Below are 19,444 nucleotides of genomic sequence, written 5' to 3'. Positions count from 1 at the left end.
TTCACACATTTCATTTAACTTGTCAGCAAAACTAACTTAACATCACTTGTGCCCACTGACGACTGCCTGTGGACCAACTAAATTAACAGACTGATCAGTAGTTGTGTAGTAATTGTGCTCTTCATATGCTAGCTTCTGACTGCGTGTAGATTCGTGCGTGACACATGAAAAGATGTGTTTAGGACAGATATTATAAATTGTTAAATACAAAGATATCGCAATGTAGATTTTAATGTGAAAGACAGAAAAACTGCAGAATATAGAGTCACACTAAACAAGGACATTACTTTGCTGTTTAGCAACTGGTTAAATGTCCTTAATTTGGTACAAATAATGTTTCTGTTTAACAAGATAGAAACTGGAGGTTGCACTAAGATTTCCAAAGCCTGCCGAGAATTTTCTGGAAACACAAGTTTTGGAATAGAAATATTTCATAAACTAACATCTTATTATAGGAAAATTGTACATTTTTGGAAATGCAGAAATTATGGCTACAGACCGATGACACTGAATTATTGAAAGTTTGTGGTGGTGGTGGTGGTGGTGGTGGTGGTGGTGGTGGTGGTTATAAGTTCCTATGGGACCAAACTGCTGAGTTCATCGGTCCCTAGGCTCACACATCACTTAAAACTAACTTATGCTAAGGGCAACACACACACACACACACACACACACACACAGACACACACACACCATGCCCGGGAGAGGACTCGAACCTCTGACATGGGGAGCCACAGGAACCATGGCAAGGTGCCGCAGACAACGCGGCTACCCCAACTGCCTTTTGGAAAGCATTGCATTTTTAAGATTCAAAAATAATGGAATGCTTTTGACAAAAATTTTGAATGACAGGTAACATTTGTAGGAAAGACAAGATGTTCTTTACGAAGATGGGGGAATAGAAGCTTTCAAATAAAAAGTGATTTGTAAAACAGAGAATCATTAATGGATTCAAATTTTGCAGTGCAGGTAGTTTTTGTGAATCATACACTATGTGATCAAAAGTATCCGGACACCTGGCTGAAAATGACTTAAGTTCATGGCACCCTCCATCAGTAACGCTGGAATTAAATATGGTGTTGGCCCACTCTTAACCTTGACTACAGATTAGACTCTCACAGGCGTACATTTAATCAGGTGCTGGAAGGTTTCTTGGGGAATGGCAGCTCGTTCTTCAAGGAGTGCTGCACTGAGGAGAGGTATTGATGTCGGTTGGTGAGGCCTGGCACAAAGTCGGCATTGCAAAAATCCCAAAGGTATTTTATAGGATTCATGTCAGAACTCTGTGCAGGCCAGTCCATTACAGGGATGTTATTGTCACATAACAACTCCGTTACAGGCCATGCATTATAAACAGGTGCTCGCTTGTGTTGGAAGATGCAATCGCCATCCCCAAATTGCTCTCCAACAGTGGGAAGCAAAAAGGTGCTTAAACCATCAATGTAGGCCTGTGCTGTAATAGTGACACTCAAAACAACAAGGGGTGCAAGCCCCTCTATGAAAAACACAACCACACCATAACAGCCCCACCTCCAATTTTTACTGTTGGCACTTGACACACTAGCATACAATGTTAACTGGGCATTCACCATACCCACACACTGCCATTGGATTGCCACATTGGGTATTGTCATTCGTCACACCACACAACATTATTACACTGTTCAGTCATCCAATGTTTACGCTTCTTACACCAAACGAGGCATCATTTGGCAATTACTGGCACGATGTGTGGCTTATCAGCAGCTGCTCGACCATGGAATCAGAGTTTTCTCACCTCTTGCCTAACCGTCATAGTACTTGCAACGGATCCTGATGCAGTTTGGAATTCCTGTGTGTGAATAAATGTCTGAATAAATGTCTGCCTGTTACACATTATGACCCTCTTCAGCCATCTCTGTCAGTCAACAGATGAGGTCGGCCTGTACGCTTCTGAGCTGTAAGTGTCCCTTCACATTTCTACTACACGATCACATCAGAAACAGTGGACCTAGAGATGTTTAGGAGTGGGGAAATCTCGCTTACAGACGTATGACACAAGTGACACCCAATCACCTGACCACGTTCAAAGTCCACAAGTTCTGCAGAGAGCCCCATTCTGCTCTCTCACTATGTCTGATGACTACTGGTGTTGCTGATATGGAGTACTTGGCAGTAGGTTGCAGCACAATGCACCTAATATGAAAAACATGTGTTCTTGGGGGTTTACGGATAATTTTGATCACACGGTGTACATGTTGAATAATACTTCGAATAAACTAGATACTTTAAAATATATACTGATAAATTTTCAAAATTATAGCTTGGGTGAGAGTTTGGAGGTATAATAATTTACAATGTTTGTTTTCTGTATGGAATGATAATCATGTTAGGAGTGATATTACAGTAACTGTAGCTATTGCACATTGCCTCAATCACCTTCATGTTGTTCCATTCACCCTCCTCACCATCCACCGTCCCTCATCTCCGTGGGACCACAGTGCCAGAAAAACGTAGCCGTCCACATTGTGTGTGTTTCTGTTAGCTCTGAGAAAGGACATTGTAGAAAAAGTTAGCAATGTTTCAGTCTTTCTGATGTCTGCCCCTGCTCGATACCACGACTGTACGGTGAGCGATTGCCCTTTTCATTTTATTTTCTGCTATTTTAATACATAAAAGAAGTTGGAAGCAGAATTTCATGTTGTGTGATGTTTTGTAACTTAGTTATTTCAATAATAATTAGAGGCAAGAAAATTACATTGATCCTTGCTCTTTCTTAACTGCAAGAAATGATATAATTGTGCACCATTACAATTTCTGTGGTTATACATTACAGTTACTGGACACTATGTACGGCATGTTTCAACATACGAGGTGCGGCTAGAAAAAAACCGGACTGACGCTGGAAAAAACATTTATTTACAAATATTTACAATTTCCTGTTATCTCCTTCAATGTACTCTCCTCCTCGGTCTCTACACCGCTCCGTACGAATTTTCCAGTGTTCGTAGCAATGCTGCAGATCATTTTCGGTAAGTCCGTACATTACTTCCGTCGCTTTTTCTTTTACTGCTTCAACAGTCTCAAATCTAGTTCCTTTCAAAGCTGACTTGACTTTAGGGAAAAGAAAAAAAGTCACAGGGGGCCAAATCAGGTGAGTAGGGTGGATGATCTAAGATGGGAATGTTGTGTTTTGCCAAAAACGTCTTCATTGACAACGCACAGTGAGCTGGGGCATTGTCTCGGTGAAGGATCCGTGACTTTTTTCTCCACAAATCATTCCATTTTCTCTGTACTCACTCACGTAGGGTAGCCAGGACGCTAATGTAGTAATGCTGATTCACTGTTTGTCCCTCTGGTACCCAATCAATGTGCACAATCCCTTTGATGTCAATTGTGAGACACTTTGGAACCATTTTTGAACACTTTCATGAAGAATCTGCCTAACACTTTCCTTGTCAACTCCTGTTAACTCAGACACTGCTCTGATTGTTAAACGGCGATCTTGTCGAACAACTTTAGCGATTTTTTTCAATGTTTGCATCAGATTTTGCTGACAATGGTCTGCCAGTGCGAGTGTCATCACTGGTGTCTTCGCGGCCATCTTTAAATCGTTTAAACCACTCAAACACTTGTGTTCGCGATAAACAATCATCGCCGTACACTTGTTGTAACATTACAAACGTTTCACTTGCAGATTTTCCTAGTTTGAAACAAAGTTTGATGTTAACACGCTGTTCTTTCTGCCCACTCAACATTTTCCGACGCACAGACAAAACGTCAACTACTTAAAATAGACGCCACGGGCAGACTGAGTGCAGGAGGCAGATGAAACTCGAGCAGTAGGCGGAGCGAGAGTCACGTGACAGGCCACGTGACTTTCAGCCTTATTGCATTTGTTTTATTGTTTCACCAGTACTAGTCCGGTTTTTTTCTAGCCACGCCTCGTATTCTTAAGTAACAGTTCTCTCTCTCTGTCTCTGTCTCTGTCTCTCTCTCTCTCTGTGTGTGTGTGTGTGTGTGTGTGTGTGTGTGTGTGTGTGTGTGTTTTGTAGCAAACATTTAATGTGTTTAACCATTTAATGTGTTTAACATTTACCGAGTTATACATTTATTACACACATAAAGGTTTGCTTATTTTCTTTCAGTTGGGCACACGTGTTTGAGCATGTGACAAGACCTTGTGCTTTAACTTTTGCATGCTGGGCTGAAATTGCAAAGAGTCTGGACGAAATCTCTCTCAGGTTGGGATTCTGTTGTCCTGTATCAGAGTTTCCATAGCTACAAACGATTGCTTTCTGCACAGAAGTAGAGTAGCTGATGTAGCATTGTTGCCTGCACGGTTAAGAGAGTAGCCAGAGTATGTGTAGTTAGCTGTTTATTAGCTAGTATATGCCGTACATTTGTACTCTCAGTGGCTCATTTGATAAGTGTCAGAACATTAATTTTGAGCTTTGGAATTAATTGTAGATTCATTGTGTAACAATTCTCTCAACAGGCAGCTGTCACGTAGTCACAGACGTTCGTTTAATTCAGCCTATCACCTATCTTCTATTTTCCGTTGACGAACATTACAATTTACAAAAAAATATTTTTTGTTAGCGATGATCTGATACAATTGTAGAAACTCTCTCTCTCTCTCTCTCTCTCTCTCTCTCTCTGTTTGTTTGTTTGTTTGTTTGTGTGTGTGTGTGTGTGTGTGTGTGTGTGTGTGTGTGTGTGTGTGTGTGTGTTGCTGCTATTTGTGAGTGTGGTTTGAGAGTAATATATTGGCCTAGTGTTGTCTGTGATTGACAAGTGTTTCTATGACTGTTCTTCAAATTCTCAGGTTCTGCAGCTCGATTGGCATTTTTGAGAGCAACGAACCGTCGGCACACGAAAAGCACCGAATACGGACCACCTCCCTATCTGGCACAGGACTAAAGGAAGAGTAGCAGAGAAGGAACTGTACACTCAATATTGTGGTAAGTACGCCAGTGTACCGAGCTCATCGCATTGCTGAAGCACACACAGTTTACAGTGTGTAAAAAATTGACAGCTGTGCAGAAGCTATCCGTGGAGATGCTTGGCCCTTATATGGGAGCTGATGAATTTCTGAAAACTAGCCAGAGTTTTCCTATGCGGCACGTCCATTGGTAAAAGTGGTTCTCGTAACTATTTTGTTCCAGCTTGCAAACAGGAAAATCCAGGTCGGAATATAGAGTCTTACATAAATGATATATTGCTAGTCAATTAAATTTCGGGCACGCAGCCGCGCAAATAAAATTTCCTCCACCGATATTTGGGCCGCGTACTGTCCGGCCGTCTTCAGAGTGAGTCACGAGACTGACGCCGAGACTCGACGCGCGGCCCGATACGCTCCACCGCAGGTGCCGGCCGGCGGCACAGAAATATGCAGCTGGTGGCAGCAACTGGCACAAAGATATAGACTTGTGTGTGTCGGTTTCCAATATAGCAATTATGAAGCACCGCCCACAGAGAAGCGATGTTTCCGAGGAAGAAAGGTGTGCGATACGAAAGCTGCGTGAGGATGCCGATACGGTCGTCCTGCGTGCCGATAGAGGTAATGCTACCGTCCTTTTGCCTCGGGAAGTCTATGAGGAAAATATGTGTGGTCTACTTAGTTCTGGAAGATCCGTAAAGATCCTACTAACGAGGTGACAATAAGGACAGCTGCCTTGCCGAATGCTTCGTCACTACTGAAGGAAGTCGTATGAAGTTTAAAAGTACGAGGTGCAGTACCACCGAGATTTTACGGTCTTCCTAAAGTTCGCAAGGGTAACGGCGAGCTTCTAGACGACTTGTCTGTGAAACCTATAACGAGCACTATTGGGTCACCGACATATTTTTCTGACAAATATTTAGCTTCCTTATTAAAACCGTCGGTAGGAAAATGACATCACCACATTCGTAATTATATGGATTTTTTTCAGCGACTTAGCAATGTCGGGCTAAATAGTGTAGATGTGCTTGTTAGTTTTGACTTGTGGTATCGTTATACACCGAGGTGCCTTTAAAGGACTCTCTATCTCTTATCGGCCAACATTTTGACGAGAACATTATGGACTTATTTGAACGTGTGCTTTTATCGTCTTATTTTCAGTTTAATGGTGAATTTTATGACTAAATTGATGGTGTTGCCACAGGAAGCCCCCTCTCCACTCTGGCAGCTAATTTATTCGTGGAAGACTTCGAGGACAAGGCACTGGCCTCGGCAAATTTTAAACCGACGGTCTTCCGGAGGTACGTGGACCACACACTCGTGGTGTGGATGGATGAATTACATAGATTTCTTGAACATTTGAATTCCATCCATGCTAGCATTACATTTACAATGGAAATAGAGAAAGACGGCTGCCTCCCCTTTTTGGATGTTGTCGTTCGCCGTAAAGCTGACGGCACTTTAGGACGTACCGTATATCGGAAACAGACACACACAATTTTAATGCCAGTAGCTGCCATCACCTTTCACAGACCGTAGGTGTCCTTAAGACCTTAGTGCATCGGGCGCACTGTTTATCCGATGAAAATTTGCAAGAAGAGTTCACGTACCTCGAGAGCATTTTTAAATCGAATGGATTTTTTCCGGAACAAATTTGTAGAGCATTCGATGCAAATCCTAAACTGCAGGTACGTGATGGGGAAGAAGATAGTAATTCCTGCAGATCTAGTGCGTTTTTGCCCTATGTGGGTGCTCTTTCCTCGAAGATAAGCCGTATTCTTGAGAAACACTGTGTTAAGGTGATCTTCCGGCCCCCCACGAAGATTGCAGCTTTACTCGGCTCTGTGAAGGACAATTTACAGCTTCGTAAAGCGGGTATGTATTAGATTCCTTGCAGAAATTGTGAGAAGTCGTACATAGGTCAAATGACACACACCGTTCGTGAGAGATGTGTGTCGCATCGAAGGTACACACGCTTATTGTAGCCAGACAAGTTAGCTGTGGCCGAACATTGTATTGGTACAGCGCATTCGATGAATTATGTTAATGTGAAGATTTTAACACACACCTCTTCTTTTTGGGAATCTGTCTTCCAGGAAGCTATAGAGATTAGATTAGCTACTAATTTAATAAATAGAGATAATGGTTTTAATTTGGACAAAGCTTGGAATCTGGCTCTCGGGGTAATTAAACTGCAGAGAAGTCTTCGTGGTGTCACCGCTGCCGATTGTACATCGATAAGCAAATCGAATGTCTGTACGCCTTCGCCACAGGTGGCGTACATGTAAGCGTATTTCTCTGCCACCGACCAGCACCTGTGACCCGCACGCGCAGTACCACCGCAGTGGAGCATATAAGGCCGCATGTGGCATCTTGTCGTCTGTCTCGTGACTCACTCTGAAGATGGACGGACGATACACGGCCGAAATATCAGTGGAGGAAATTTTATTTGCGCGGCTGCATGCCCGAAATTTAATTGATTATTCATTATGCTACAGTAAGTTGAAAATGCACATCGATATATTGCTACTTGGTGTAAAGATGAGATGTCGAGTTGCAGACAGGCACAACAAAGAGACTGTTGCGCACACACACACACACACACACACACACACACACACAACACACACACACACACGCATGCGCATTTGTGCACACTCACTAAGTCACACACATTTCAGCTTTTACAGGATGGTCTCCTATAGGGTTTGACTTTCGTTCTTCTAAATTTTCCCCAAGAGTGAGCCAATTGGGGAAGAGCGCCTTATATGGTGCATTGTGTCCATTATGCACCGAGACCTCTCGCATCCTTTGGCAACGTGGATATGCACTTCTGCTCATTGTGCAGCTGCTGTGCAACGTCACCCTCCTTGCTCAGTTTTCCTCCACGCACTGTGCAGTATCGCTTTCTGCGCCGATGACAATCGTGGACTTGTTTGCTCGTTTGCACCTGATATCCGGCACGGTAGCCAGTCCGTTGTGGTGGGGCTGCCGTGTACCCTGTCGGTTGTGGCCCCCTGACTGCAAAGGGATCGCTCTGCCGATGCCTGCACCGTTAATTCCCCACGTATGTCGAGAGTAGATGCCCGTCACCTCGGGGCGTCGGGACTCCCGGCGATGGCCGTCCTGCCGGGTGGCCTTTGCTGCGGCTGGGTGGCGCCCCTGGGGTGGGCCCCCGGTCTGAGTGGGTGGAATCGGGGCGGGTGACATGTGATGAAGCGTAGTCCGTCATATCTTGCTGCTGGCGGACCACCGGCAGTCTCTCAGCAATCGAGGTCAATTTCAGTGCAAAGAAATATGACCCCAAATTGTTCCCTCCCTGGCCACACCGTGGGAGGAATGGCAGGCTAAGGATGGCAGCAAAGCTTATTGGCCCCAGTACCTCGTATGTATAAGAGTTGTTGGGGAATCTTTCATTTCAATGAAGCCTCAGTTTTTTGTGGAGCATTTAGAGGACAAGTTTGGGGAGGTGGAGGGCTTGTCCAAAATGTGCTCTGGGCCAGTCTCGATAAAGCAGTATCCTCTCCCAGTCGCGGGCATTAGTCGCCTGTGGCAAGCTGGGGTATCTTTCTGTTTCCGTCACGCACCGTCACTGACGTGGCGACCTACGCAATCTGTGGCGACTGGCGCGGCACGCGGACGTGTTCGGCGAGCGCTCCGTTCTTTTTCACGTTTGCGGTGGGGAAAAAGTGGTAGGAGTGCAGTGCGAGTTTCAGCGTGGATACCTAAAGGCGTAATCTGTCACGTAATGCATTAAAGATAGTTCGGAGACTGTAGTTTGACCGTGAGAGGTCTTTCTTTTCTGTGATAGTGAATGCATTCTCGCGTGCCGTGTGGCGAGTTTCGTCGGCACGGCGGGAGGCTATCGTCTTCTCTGTGGGCTGCGACGCTTTCTGCCGACGGCACAGAGTGCAGTGGGTCGGAGTGACGTCGGACGCAGACGGAGCTGAGGCGCGGATTGTGGCGGGCCGACTGCGCGAGCCGCAGCTGTTCGTCGTCAGGCGGCCAGAAGCGGCGGCCGATTCGGCGGACGCCTTCTACGGAAAGCTGGCTGCACATTTGGTCGACTGGCGTGTGGCTCTTATGTCGTGGCATTACCGACAGTGTGGCAAACTGTGGAACAAATCACAGGTCGTACTGCGCTTAACGGAATCGGTCGCACTCGGTCGAGAGACAAACTACGTACACGAAGGATCCAGAATTTGAAAATCACCTGCCGTAGAGCAAATTTTGTCCAGTGTGCGCACTCTTTGCCTCACTCTGTGAAGCATTCGGGACGTGTGCATCGCCTTTTAACTGAGTAAGCTCCACGTCTGCGAGTATACACAGACACTGGAGGGTACCACCCGGTTCACACTGGTGACAGTCACTGCTGCTTTGAAAAATGCCAAACGCGTTCCCGGAATCGACGTGAGCTACCCGTGAGTCGGAGGACGTCGAAACGGTGACGCGACTCTGACGAGCGGGAGCACGGGGTAATAAGACGAGTGGTCTCTAGCGAAGAGTTAATACCCGGAAGGAAGAAAATGGAACTATATGAGATCTTAGTGGAGTTCTGGAATGAACTAAAACAAAAAAAGGCATCGACCACAATTACATCACAGGTTAGAGACAAAATCTGGGCACTCGCACTCGGTCGAGCGAGGCTTTACGGACAAAATGAGAGCTCAGAACTGAAAATACCAGACTCGGAAAAGATTTAGCAGTTGCAAATGCACCAGATGCCGAGGAATGCGTTCAGTGCTCGGAACGAGAAATAGCAGAACTCAAATCTGAAAATCAGAGATTAAAGTCAGAAAATAAACCCCTCTCACTCTCATTTGCAGTGGTCGTGGCTGCCGATCCGATTGCGAAACCTAAAAGCAAAGTACAGGAATGCATTCGACAAACGAAAGGTAAACAGTCCGGCACACTTTTCTTTAAATCGGAAACCGACCGTGATGCGAGAACCGTCGGAGAAACCGTCACTAAAACAATTAACCCCTAGCGAGACAAATTAAAAATAAAATCGATCGGGTCAACAGCAAACACCGTAATAATTGAAACATAATCAGGAGTTGGAAAGAAAAAGATAATGGAAAAAGATAATGGAAAAAGCGGGACAGCTTAAGGACATTAGGTGTGAAGAACCCGAGAAGTCCAGACCCCTGCTGGCAGTGCACCACGTTTCGACATATTTAATTGACCAGGAATTCTCGGAAGAGCTCTACTAAACAAACCTGAGTGAACACATTACTGAAGATGAGTTCGATAATGAGGTTAAAATAAAATTTAAAACAGGACCGAAGGGCAAAAGGACAGTAAACGATATCCTAGAAGTGTCGCCGAGAGTACGATTACTGCCACTTCAAAAAGAAAGAGTTTTTATTCGGTTCGAATCTTTGTACGTCGACGACTTTGTTGCTGTACAAAATGTTTTAATTGTCGGGGCTACGGTCACCCGCCGAAGCATTGTGACCGAGAACCGGTACGTGGGAGATGTGCAAAACCGGGACACAGAGAGTCGGAATGCAGGCAGGAGAATCCAGTAGGTCGTATACCGTGCAAACACAGAAACAGAACGTGCAGTAAGGCAGGGGGCCAGACTGTCTACATATAAACAGCTCTACAAAAGACAAATAGAACCCACCGAATAAGATGTCCCGGACGACATCCGTTAATAAGGAGTGCTACCGTAACTGTCAGAAACCCACCCCCGTAACACACGCAAGAATAGACGTAACTAATAAGACGAACGGGCAGAGGTACAAATCGCCGTCGACTGGGACGAGAGGCCGGCGGCGAGCCGTCGGCTGGCGGCAACACGTGGGGATGTTACAGCCCCCGAATGCAGATACCGGTACTAATGTAATGCCTCCGTTCTGGGAAACAGTACGGCGTAGGTACTTCAGCATTACCGACTGTATAGGCGATATGTGCGTGTGGGGTGCAATAGAATACGAGGACGGCAGGCACCCGAAACATTACACGGTCGATTGGGCCACCTTCCGGGCCGGTCCCCTTTTACGAGTTGACATACCGGAAGATGAAATACTGCGAGATAGTACAGAGAAATACGACGACGTCCTCGAACGTCCTCGGAATGGAGGTGTCACTGAGTTCATGAGAAATCAGACACCACAGGCAAGTACAAACGAGGACAACTGCACATTACCCGCACAACAACTAGAATACGATACGACCAGATGCAGACCCTATGTTACACCAGTTCATTTTGTCTACGGGGTTAGTGCACACAGTCACTACTAAAGACAAAACAGTACGGCAGCCAAACAGAGAGACACGTCCTGCACGGGCACAACAACAGACGCAACCGCCCCAGAAACGGACATACGACAGTCACATTTTACGAACAAGTCCCCGGTAGAGATCAAAAACGAGAAGTCACTGTCGGGGGAAATGTTCGGCGAAAACACGTCAAACTCCGTACTACCGGAAACCGTAAAGCGAGAAAGACGTGCTGCACTACAAAATTACTTGAAATCGGAGCAAAAAACAATCGGACAAACAAACAAACGGCAGAGATCACCGACCGGATACAACCGAAGATCCCGAGCTGAATATCATTAATTACATAAACTATGATAACTTAGACGTTAACCTATGGCTTAGCAGACTAGAAAACGAGGATATATTTCAAACAGCTCTTCGCTATGTTATATGAACTGAGCATGAAAACGGGGATAAAATCTGCTTTCCAACTAAAGAACAAACTGACAGGATGAACCTAAGAGTTGAAAATCTGCCAACGAACCCCAAAGATATATGTAAGTGTCTAGGGGAGGCATGTGCGTGAAGTGGAGGGGGCCTAAACCTAGAGAAAATATACGAGGATTTCGTGAGAGCACTCGGACGTGCGTTTCTCGATTTTAAAGAAACCACACCCGAGCGTTTTTCCTTCACTAGATATCCCTTCTGAAGGTAATACAACTAAATTGCCAGGGGAGTACCGTAGTAAACGTGGAACTACGTAGGCTCTTAGAAGAAGGTTCTACCGAGACCTTCTCATCTAAAATAGATAGAAATAGCAGTACTAGCCAACGTGCTACTTAGACTGTATTACTCATCCAAATACAGCATATCACTTCCCTCTATATATTACAAATTATTCGTAACCACGCTCATTGTGTTACATTTTCTTCTTTTTTTTTATTTTTCTTTGACATTTGCATTGTATAAATTATAGTCTCATCAACTAGGTAGTAACAAATTATATGGATTCATTTTAACAATTGTCAAGCATTCAATTCGATGTAACCTCAGAGAAATCTTAATATATTATGTTCTTTATATTATTTAAAAAAAAAAAAAAACATTAACAACTGTATACCAATAAGACTGTAGCAATGAGAAGTCTTTGCTATTAGATTCAGAAGCATCCAACCCACCCTACATTTCAAGGCGGTGGGTTACTCTGTACTGTTAATGAAATAAATAAGTAAATAAAAGAAATAACCCCATAAGAGCTTAAACATGGTCCAGGGTATTATATTCCACAGGGACCTTCTTTTAAAGTCTGATGACGAGCTGCATGCCAACTTAGAGTGCCGAGGTATTCATTTCGTTATGAGCGTCCGTCAGGGTCCGAGGGATAAACAGGTTGCCACCGGTGTCTTCATCTCGGCATTCGAGGGTGGCACATTACCTGAAAAGGTCAGGGTGATGGTTTACTGCTGTAATGTGAAACCGTATATCCCTCCCCCAATGCGGTGCTTTAAGTGCCAGAAGTTTGGGCATATATCTTCCTGCTGTACATCCGGCATCACCTTCCGAGATTGTGGACATCCACCCCATCCCACTACTCCACGTGTTCCGCCTCCCGTCTGTGTCAACTGCGAAGAGCGACATTCGCCTCACTCACCGGACTGCGGGATTTTACAGAAAGAGAGGAAAATAATGGAACGCGAGACCCCGGACCGACTGCCCTGCACTGAGGCAAAGAGAAATATGAGACGCTACATCCTCTGCGCACGACATCCACCTGTGCCGCCACTACGACGACAGTTCCAGCTCCTTCCGTTCTGCCCATTCCTGTCAGCTCTCAGAGCCGCAATACTACACCTGCCCCCTCGATAATGGGAGGCACTTCCCTCCCTGTTGCTTCTGCACCACCTAGCTCTGGAGCACTGCTCCCCAAACCATTGGGGATGGCAGTCCCCACTTCTCAGCCAGAGAAGCATAAGTCTCCTTCAGCTCCTCTCGCTAGGAAGGGATCCCTGTGGTCCCTCCCTTCCTGTATTCCTACTGGTGGGAAAGATGACACCTACCAGTGGCCGAAGTGACCAAAAGCAGCCGGTCGTAAGGTTTCACGATCCTCTTCAGTTCCGGCCAGACAAACCAAAGGATCGGCGAGAGAAATCCAAAAAGGAGACCCCCGAGACCGAGGAAATTGCAGTGACACCCACACCGCCACTACCTACGAGCTCTGCGTCTGAGGACAAGGTGGAGATTCTGGCGTCCGCCGGGCAGCGAGGTGGTGGCGGCAGGTGACCCTGAGGTGTAGACTGCGTCATTCAGTGTTTCGTGCCTTCCCTGCCTCACGATCGCGTCATCCTCCAGTGGAATTGCTGTGGTTTTTTCCACCATACGGCTGAGCTATGGCAACTGTTAAGCTTTACACCTGCTTTCTGCATTGCCCTCCAGGAAACACGGTTACCGGCAATGCGGACCCCTGCCCTCTGCGGCTGTAGGGGATATTACGAGAACTGTAGCGAATACATTAGTGCGTCAGGAGGAGTTTGCGTCTATGTCCTGAACTTGCTATGTAGTAAACCCTCTCGAAGCTGTGGCAGTCGGGATGACGACGACGCAGAAAATAACTGACTGTAACGTATATCTCCCTCCGGATGCTGTGGTACCCTCGAATGTCTCGGCTGCAGTGATTTATCAACTCCGTGAACCTTTACTACTTTTGGGATATTTTAACACCCGTAACTCCTTGTGGGTTTGCACCGTGTGCTTACTGGTCGAGGTAGAGATGTCGAAACTTTACTGTCACAGCTCGACATCTGCCTTTTACGTACTGGGGCCCGACCAATTTCGGAGTGCCTCGTGGTAGTTTTTCGGCCACCGGTTTATCACTTTGCAACCCGAGACTTCTCCCGTCTGTCCACTGGAGAGCCCACGACGACTTGTGTGGTAGTGACCTCTTCCCCATCTTCCCGTCACTTTCTCAGTGTCGTGCCCACAGACGCCTACCCAGATGGGCTTTAAACTAGGCAGACTGGGAAGCGTTCACCTCTGCTGTCACCGTCGAATCTCTCCCACGCGGTACCGTCGATGTGATGGTGGAACGGGTCACTAGAACTATTCTTTCTGTGGCAGAAAACGCGATCGCTCGCTCCTCAGGGTGCCCCCGGCGATAATCATTTTCTCGGTGGTCGCCAGAAATTGCCGAGGCCATTAAAGAGCACAGGTGGGCTCTACGACGACATCGGTGGCACCCTTCCCTTGAGCACCTAATAGATTTTAAACGGCTCTGTGCCCGTGTACACCAGCTTATAAAAAGGCGGAAAGAGGAATGCGGGAGAGTTACGTCTCAACCGTCGGGTACCGTACGTCACCTCCCAGAGTCTGGGCCATCGGACGTGTTTTTGGGTACCGGACCCCGACAGGTGCCCTGGCGTTAACGTCGGTGGCACGTCGTGTACCGACGCAAACGCAATTGCTGAACACTGTGCTCGAGCCTCTGCATCGACGAATTACCCCCGCGGCCTTTCGCACCCTCGAACGGAGGATGGAAGGGGAGGTCCTCTCGTTCACTACGTGCCACAGTGAACCTTATAACGCCCCATTTACAGAGTGGGAGCCCCTCAGCCCCCACACAGCTCCCGGACCAGATCGGATCCACAGTCAGACGATTAAACATCTCTCGTCCAACTACAGGCGACATCTCGTCGTCACCTTCGACCGGACGTGGTGCGACAGCGTCTTTCCGTCCCAGTGGCGGCAGAGCACCGTCATTCCCGTGCTCGAACCTGATAAAAACCCACTTCGTGTGGGTAGCTATCGGCCCGTCGGCCTGACCGGTGTTCTTTGTAAGCTGCCGGAACGTATGGTGAGCTGGCAGATGTGTCGGGTCCCGGAGTCACCTGGCCTACTGGCTCCGTGCCAGGGAAGTTTCCGCCAGGGTCGCTCTACCACTGATAATCTCGTGTCCCTCGAGTCTGCCGTCTGAACAGCCTTTTCCAGACAGCAGCATCCGGTTGCCATCTCTTTTGATTTACGAAAAGCTTACGACACGACCTGGCGACATCGTATCCTTGCCACGTTATACGAGTGGGGTCTCCGATACCCGTTCATGATTTTTATCCAAAATTTCATGTCACTCCATACTTTCCCTGTCCAATTTGGTGCCTCGCATAGTGCCCCCCCCCCCCCCCCCCCCCCCTCCCCAAATATACAGCAGAATGGGGTCCTGCTGGGCTCTGTATTGAATGTGTCTCTATTTTTAGTGGCCATTAACAATCTAGCAGCAGCTGTCGAGCCCTCGGTCTCACCTTCTCTGTATGCAGATGACTTCTGCATTTCGTACTGCTCGTCCAGTACCGGTGTTGCCGAGCGGCGCCTACAGGGAGTTGTCCACAAGGTGCAGTCATTGGCTCTAGCCCACGGCTTAAGTTCGGAGCTGCAAAGTCGTGCGTTATGCATTTCTGCCGGCATTGTACCGTTCGTCCGGAACCGGAACTTTTACCTTAATGACTATCCAGTCACTGTAGTGGAGACATATCGATTCTCGGAACCGGTTTTCGACGCGCGATCGGCTCGGCTTCTTCGCCTTTGTCAGCTTAAGCGGAAGTGCTGGCAGCACCTCGACACCCTCCACTGCCTGAGAAACACCGACTGGGGTGCAGATCACTCTACACTGCTGCAGCTCTTCAGAGCCCTAGTTCCATCCCGCCTCGATTACGGGGGTTTGATTTGCGGTTCGGCGTCGCATTTACTCGACCCGGTGCATCACTGCAGAGTTTGACTAGTGACAGGAGCTTTTAGGGCGAGTCCGGTGACGAGTGTACTGGTGGAGTCTGGAGTCCCTCCGTCGAAGATGAGATGTGCACAGCTGCAGGCCAGTCACATTGCACACATTCACAGTTCGCCCGAGCGTCCTAATTACCATCTCTTTTTCCCCAACCTCGGCAGTTCGTCTCCCGAATCGGCGGCCCACATCGGGGCTTACGATTTTGGTTTACCACCTCTACTCCAGGTCCATTCACGTACACCTCCACGGTGTAAACCTGAGGTGACGCTTCATGTGGACCTTCCACGTGGTGCCGAGGCCTCAGTTAACCCTGCGGCTCTCCGCTGTCACTTCCTCTCGATTCTCGACACGTACGGAGGCCGCGAAGTGGTTTACGCGAACCGCTCGACGGCTGACGGTCGTGTCGGCTCTGCATATATTTGTGGAGGACATATCGAACGGCACTGCTCGCCAGACGGCTACAGTGTTCGCACTGCAGAGCTAGCGGCCGTATTTCGTGCTCTAGAACACGTCCGCTCGTGCCCCGGTGAGTCATTTCTCCTTCGGTAGTAACCACCCGGGAGTCCCTCTGTGTCCCGGAACAGTCCAGTCGTTCACCGGTGTTTTTCTGGACCCCGGGTCACACCGGAATTCCGGGAAACGAACTTTCCGACGGGCTGGCGAAACGGGCTACACGGCAACCGCTTCCGGAGGTCGGCATCCCCGTGACCGACTCGTGTTCATTATTACGCCACGAGGTTTTTCACCTTCGGAAGACGTAACGGCATTATCTCGATACACACGACAAACTGCCTGCCATTAGGGAGACTACGAACGTGTGGAAATCCTCGAAGGCACTCGCAGGGACTTTTCGGCTCTCTGCCGGCTCCGGCTCCGTATCGGTGGTGCCCGGGCGACCCGTGGCCGCCTCCCGCACCGTGAACACCCGTCTCGGTGTCGGTGCGGTGCTCGGTTGACAGTGGCCCGTATTCTGGTGCACTGTCCTACTCTGGCTGCCCCGGGACGACATCTTCGGTTACCGGACTTGTTACGGCTAATTTTATCTGACAGTACCTCGTCGACCGATTTAGTTTTACGTTTTATTCGTGACGGTGGGTTTTATCACTCGATCCGAGTTTTAGTGCGTGTCCTTGGTCCGTCTGTGTCCCCCACCGTAGTGCTTTTGAGGTGTAGGTTTAATGTGTTGCAGAGTGGCCGGCTTCTCCTTTTTATTCTCACGGTCAGCCGGCCGTGATAATCTTCTTTCTCGTTTTAATCTCTTCTACCCGTTTCTCGCATTTCTCTGGTTTTCATGTATCCTTTTGTCCGTTCGTGTTTATTGCTCTTCAGTCATTCTTGTGGTTTTTCCTTTCTTTTCGTTTTGTGTCATAAGTCTCGTTTGTTTTATTCTCACCCTTGTCGCACTGTTTTATTGGGAACGAGGGACGGCTGGCACGAAACTGCTATCTCCGGCCTCCGGTGCACTGTCTGTATGCTACTCGATGTGCCATCTTTTGGTGAGTAGTGTATTGACTTTTTCGTAATATTATTTTTTGAGCTTTCAGATAGATGCGGGGTTATTAATATGTAACTCCGTACTGCAACTATAAGAAATGTAGAAAATATCTGCGTGTCAGAGGACGTGGTGCCTCTGCAGGTTTTTAATTCGCATTGCAGGTGCTCGATATGGGCACCGTTAATGAAGCGGCAAAAAAGGTCGTGGTAATTAAACTCTTGCCGTACCGGTCCGAAAATCTCACTGTCGGTGACTACATCGATTATCCTTCCCTGGAACTGTTCCAAATTAATGTCGGTGGAGGCAGGAACTTGTGATCTTTAACATGACCCTATAAGAATCGACCACCCGGAGTTAAGTCGGGTGCTTGTGGAGGTGACTGAAGAAGAGGAGAGTCACAATGAGAAATGCCGAGGCAGTTCGGCACCGAGGCAATCTCGAACGTCTGAATGAAATGTAGTGGAGTGCCGTCTTGCTCGAAATGGAGCCTACGCTGTCTCGCCGTATTTACAGCTTCGAACGTCGCTGCGGCACGCCCCCGAACAGAAAATCGGTCACAGTTTCCTCTGGAGAGGGGAATGGAAAAAAATAAAAAATATTGTCTGCGAACTTTCGGAGAGGACACGGCACGAATGACATTTCCAGACAAACGGAATGTGGCTCGGCAGCTGCAAACCGACTTCTTACAGTAGCTGCCGACAGTCGTCGGAAGTCAGAATGGAGCCTATTGTCCCGAGTAATCGGTTTGTGTGACACCTCCAGGTTTTATACAGTGTAATGTAGAAGTTTGTGTAGAATGCAGGAGGTAGTAGACTGCTGTAATGAACTATTCCTGCACGCACTCCGCCTTCTGTGCTGATGGTCCCAGTCAGCTCATTTTTCTTTGTGCCACGTAAGCATACAGTTTCACAGAATGTGTCGTACCACACTCCGACTGTTTTGTCTGTCGGAGCTTTTACCTGCTATTTGGTAAGAGATTGTCGTCGAACCGTCACAGTTGACTCACTCGAGGACACAGAAATCTTTGCTCCTTTGTACACAGAGTTCTGACGTGCCTGCCCCTCGTCGTGCTCTCTGTGACGACACTGTATCTATTACGAGGCGTGTCTGGAAAGCAAATATTGTTTTGGGAAGTGCCTCATAAAAACGAGTCAAAACTAAAATTTATTTTTATAAGGAAGAGAATTTCTTAAACTATTTTTCTGTGTTATTGTCACCATTTTCCAGACATTTGTCATAGCAGGAAACCAACTTTGCTATACCCTCTTTCTAGAAAGAGGTCGTCAGTGAAGACGGCCACTGCTGAACGCCATTTATTGTGTCATTTTCTGTTTGCCGAGTTCATTCCCAGAGGTGAAACTGACAGTGCGGTATAATACTCAGAGACACTGAGAAAATTTCGAAACGGAGGGCGTGAAATACTGTTGAGACACTGTGTCACTTCGTGACGACGCTCGTCCCCATTCTGCCGGTGTCACTCAAAATCGTATTTGTCGATTCTATCGGGAGCACTTCGATCGCCCGTCGTACGACCCCGATCTCGCACCTTCTGACTACTACTCCTCGAATTTGAAGCAAGATTTTGGAGGGAGGCACTTTGACAGCACACAAACAATGGTGTTTAGCAGTGGCAGTGCCACCTTTCCATGAAGAATGCATAGAAAAGTTGGTTTCCACTATGATTAATGTGTGAACAATGGTAGTAACTTTGTAGAAAAATAATTTAGAAATGCTCTTTCTGGTAAAAATAAAGTTTGGTGTGAAAAAAATTGTTTTTATGAGTTTTTTTACAAAATGCTATGTACTTTCTGGACATTCCTCCTGCAATACAAAACTTATAGCAATGCTCTATCCACTGATACGTCTCTTCTTTTCTGTATGTCTAGTAGTTTTCCCACACTTGTGATCGGAACATACGGACGTACTTGCAAATAACCTTGTAAACTGCCTAGTTGTTTGCTTGCAGTTGTGATAAATGATTCGCTCCCGACTGACTTTCAGTACGCAGTGAAGTGTGTGTTGTTCTGAAAGTTCCTGGCAGATTAAACCT

At 47.2% G+C, this 19,444-nt stretch overlaps 1 protein-coding gene across 2 annotated transcripts in view; it reads left to right on the top strand.

Moving 5' to 3' along the window:
• The window catches only part of LOC126109731 (protein Lilipod), a 368,395-nt gene that overhangs the window by 324,971 nt on the left and 23,980 nt on the right, over positions 1 to 19,444 (top strand). Inside the window, exons 11-12 of one of the 2 annotated variants that reach the window (XM_049914782.1) lie at positions 4,128 to 4,223; positions 4,808 to 4,943. In XM_049914782.1, the coding sequence (XP_049770739.1) occupies positions 4,128 to 4,223; positions 4,808 to 4,913 (202 nt within the window). In that variant the 3' untranslated portion in view covers positions 4,914 to 4,943. The remainder of the gene's footprint in view (positions 1 to 4,127; positions 4,224 to 4,807; positions 4,944 to 19,444) is intronic. The other variant, XM_049914783.1, reaches the window with a different exon arrangement.

Source organism: Schistocerca cancellata, chromosome 12 (genome assembly GCF_023864275.1).
Source record: "Schistocerca cancellata isolate TAMUIC-IGC-003103 chromosome 12, iqSchCanc2.1, whole genome shotgun sequence".
Classification (NCBI taxonomy): Eukaryota; Metazoa; Arthropoda; class Insecta; order Orthoptera; family Acrididae; genus Schistocerca; species Schistocerca cancellata.
Note: the sequence above shows the minus strand (reverse complement) of the source record. Positions and strands in the feature narration are given on the sequence as shown.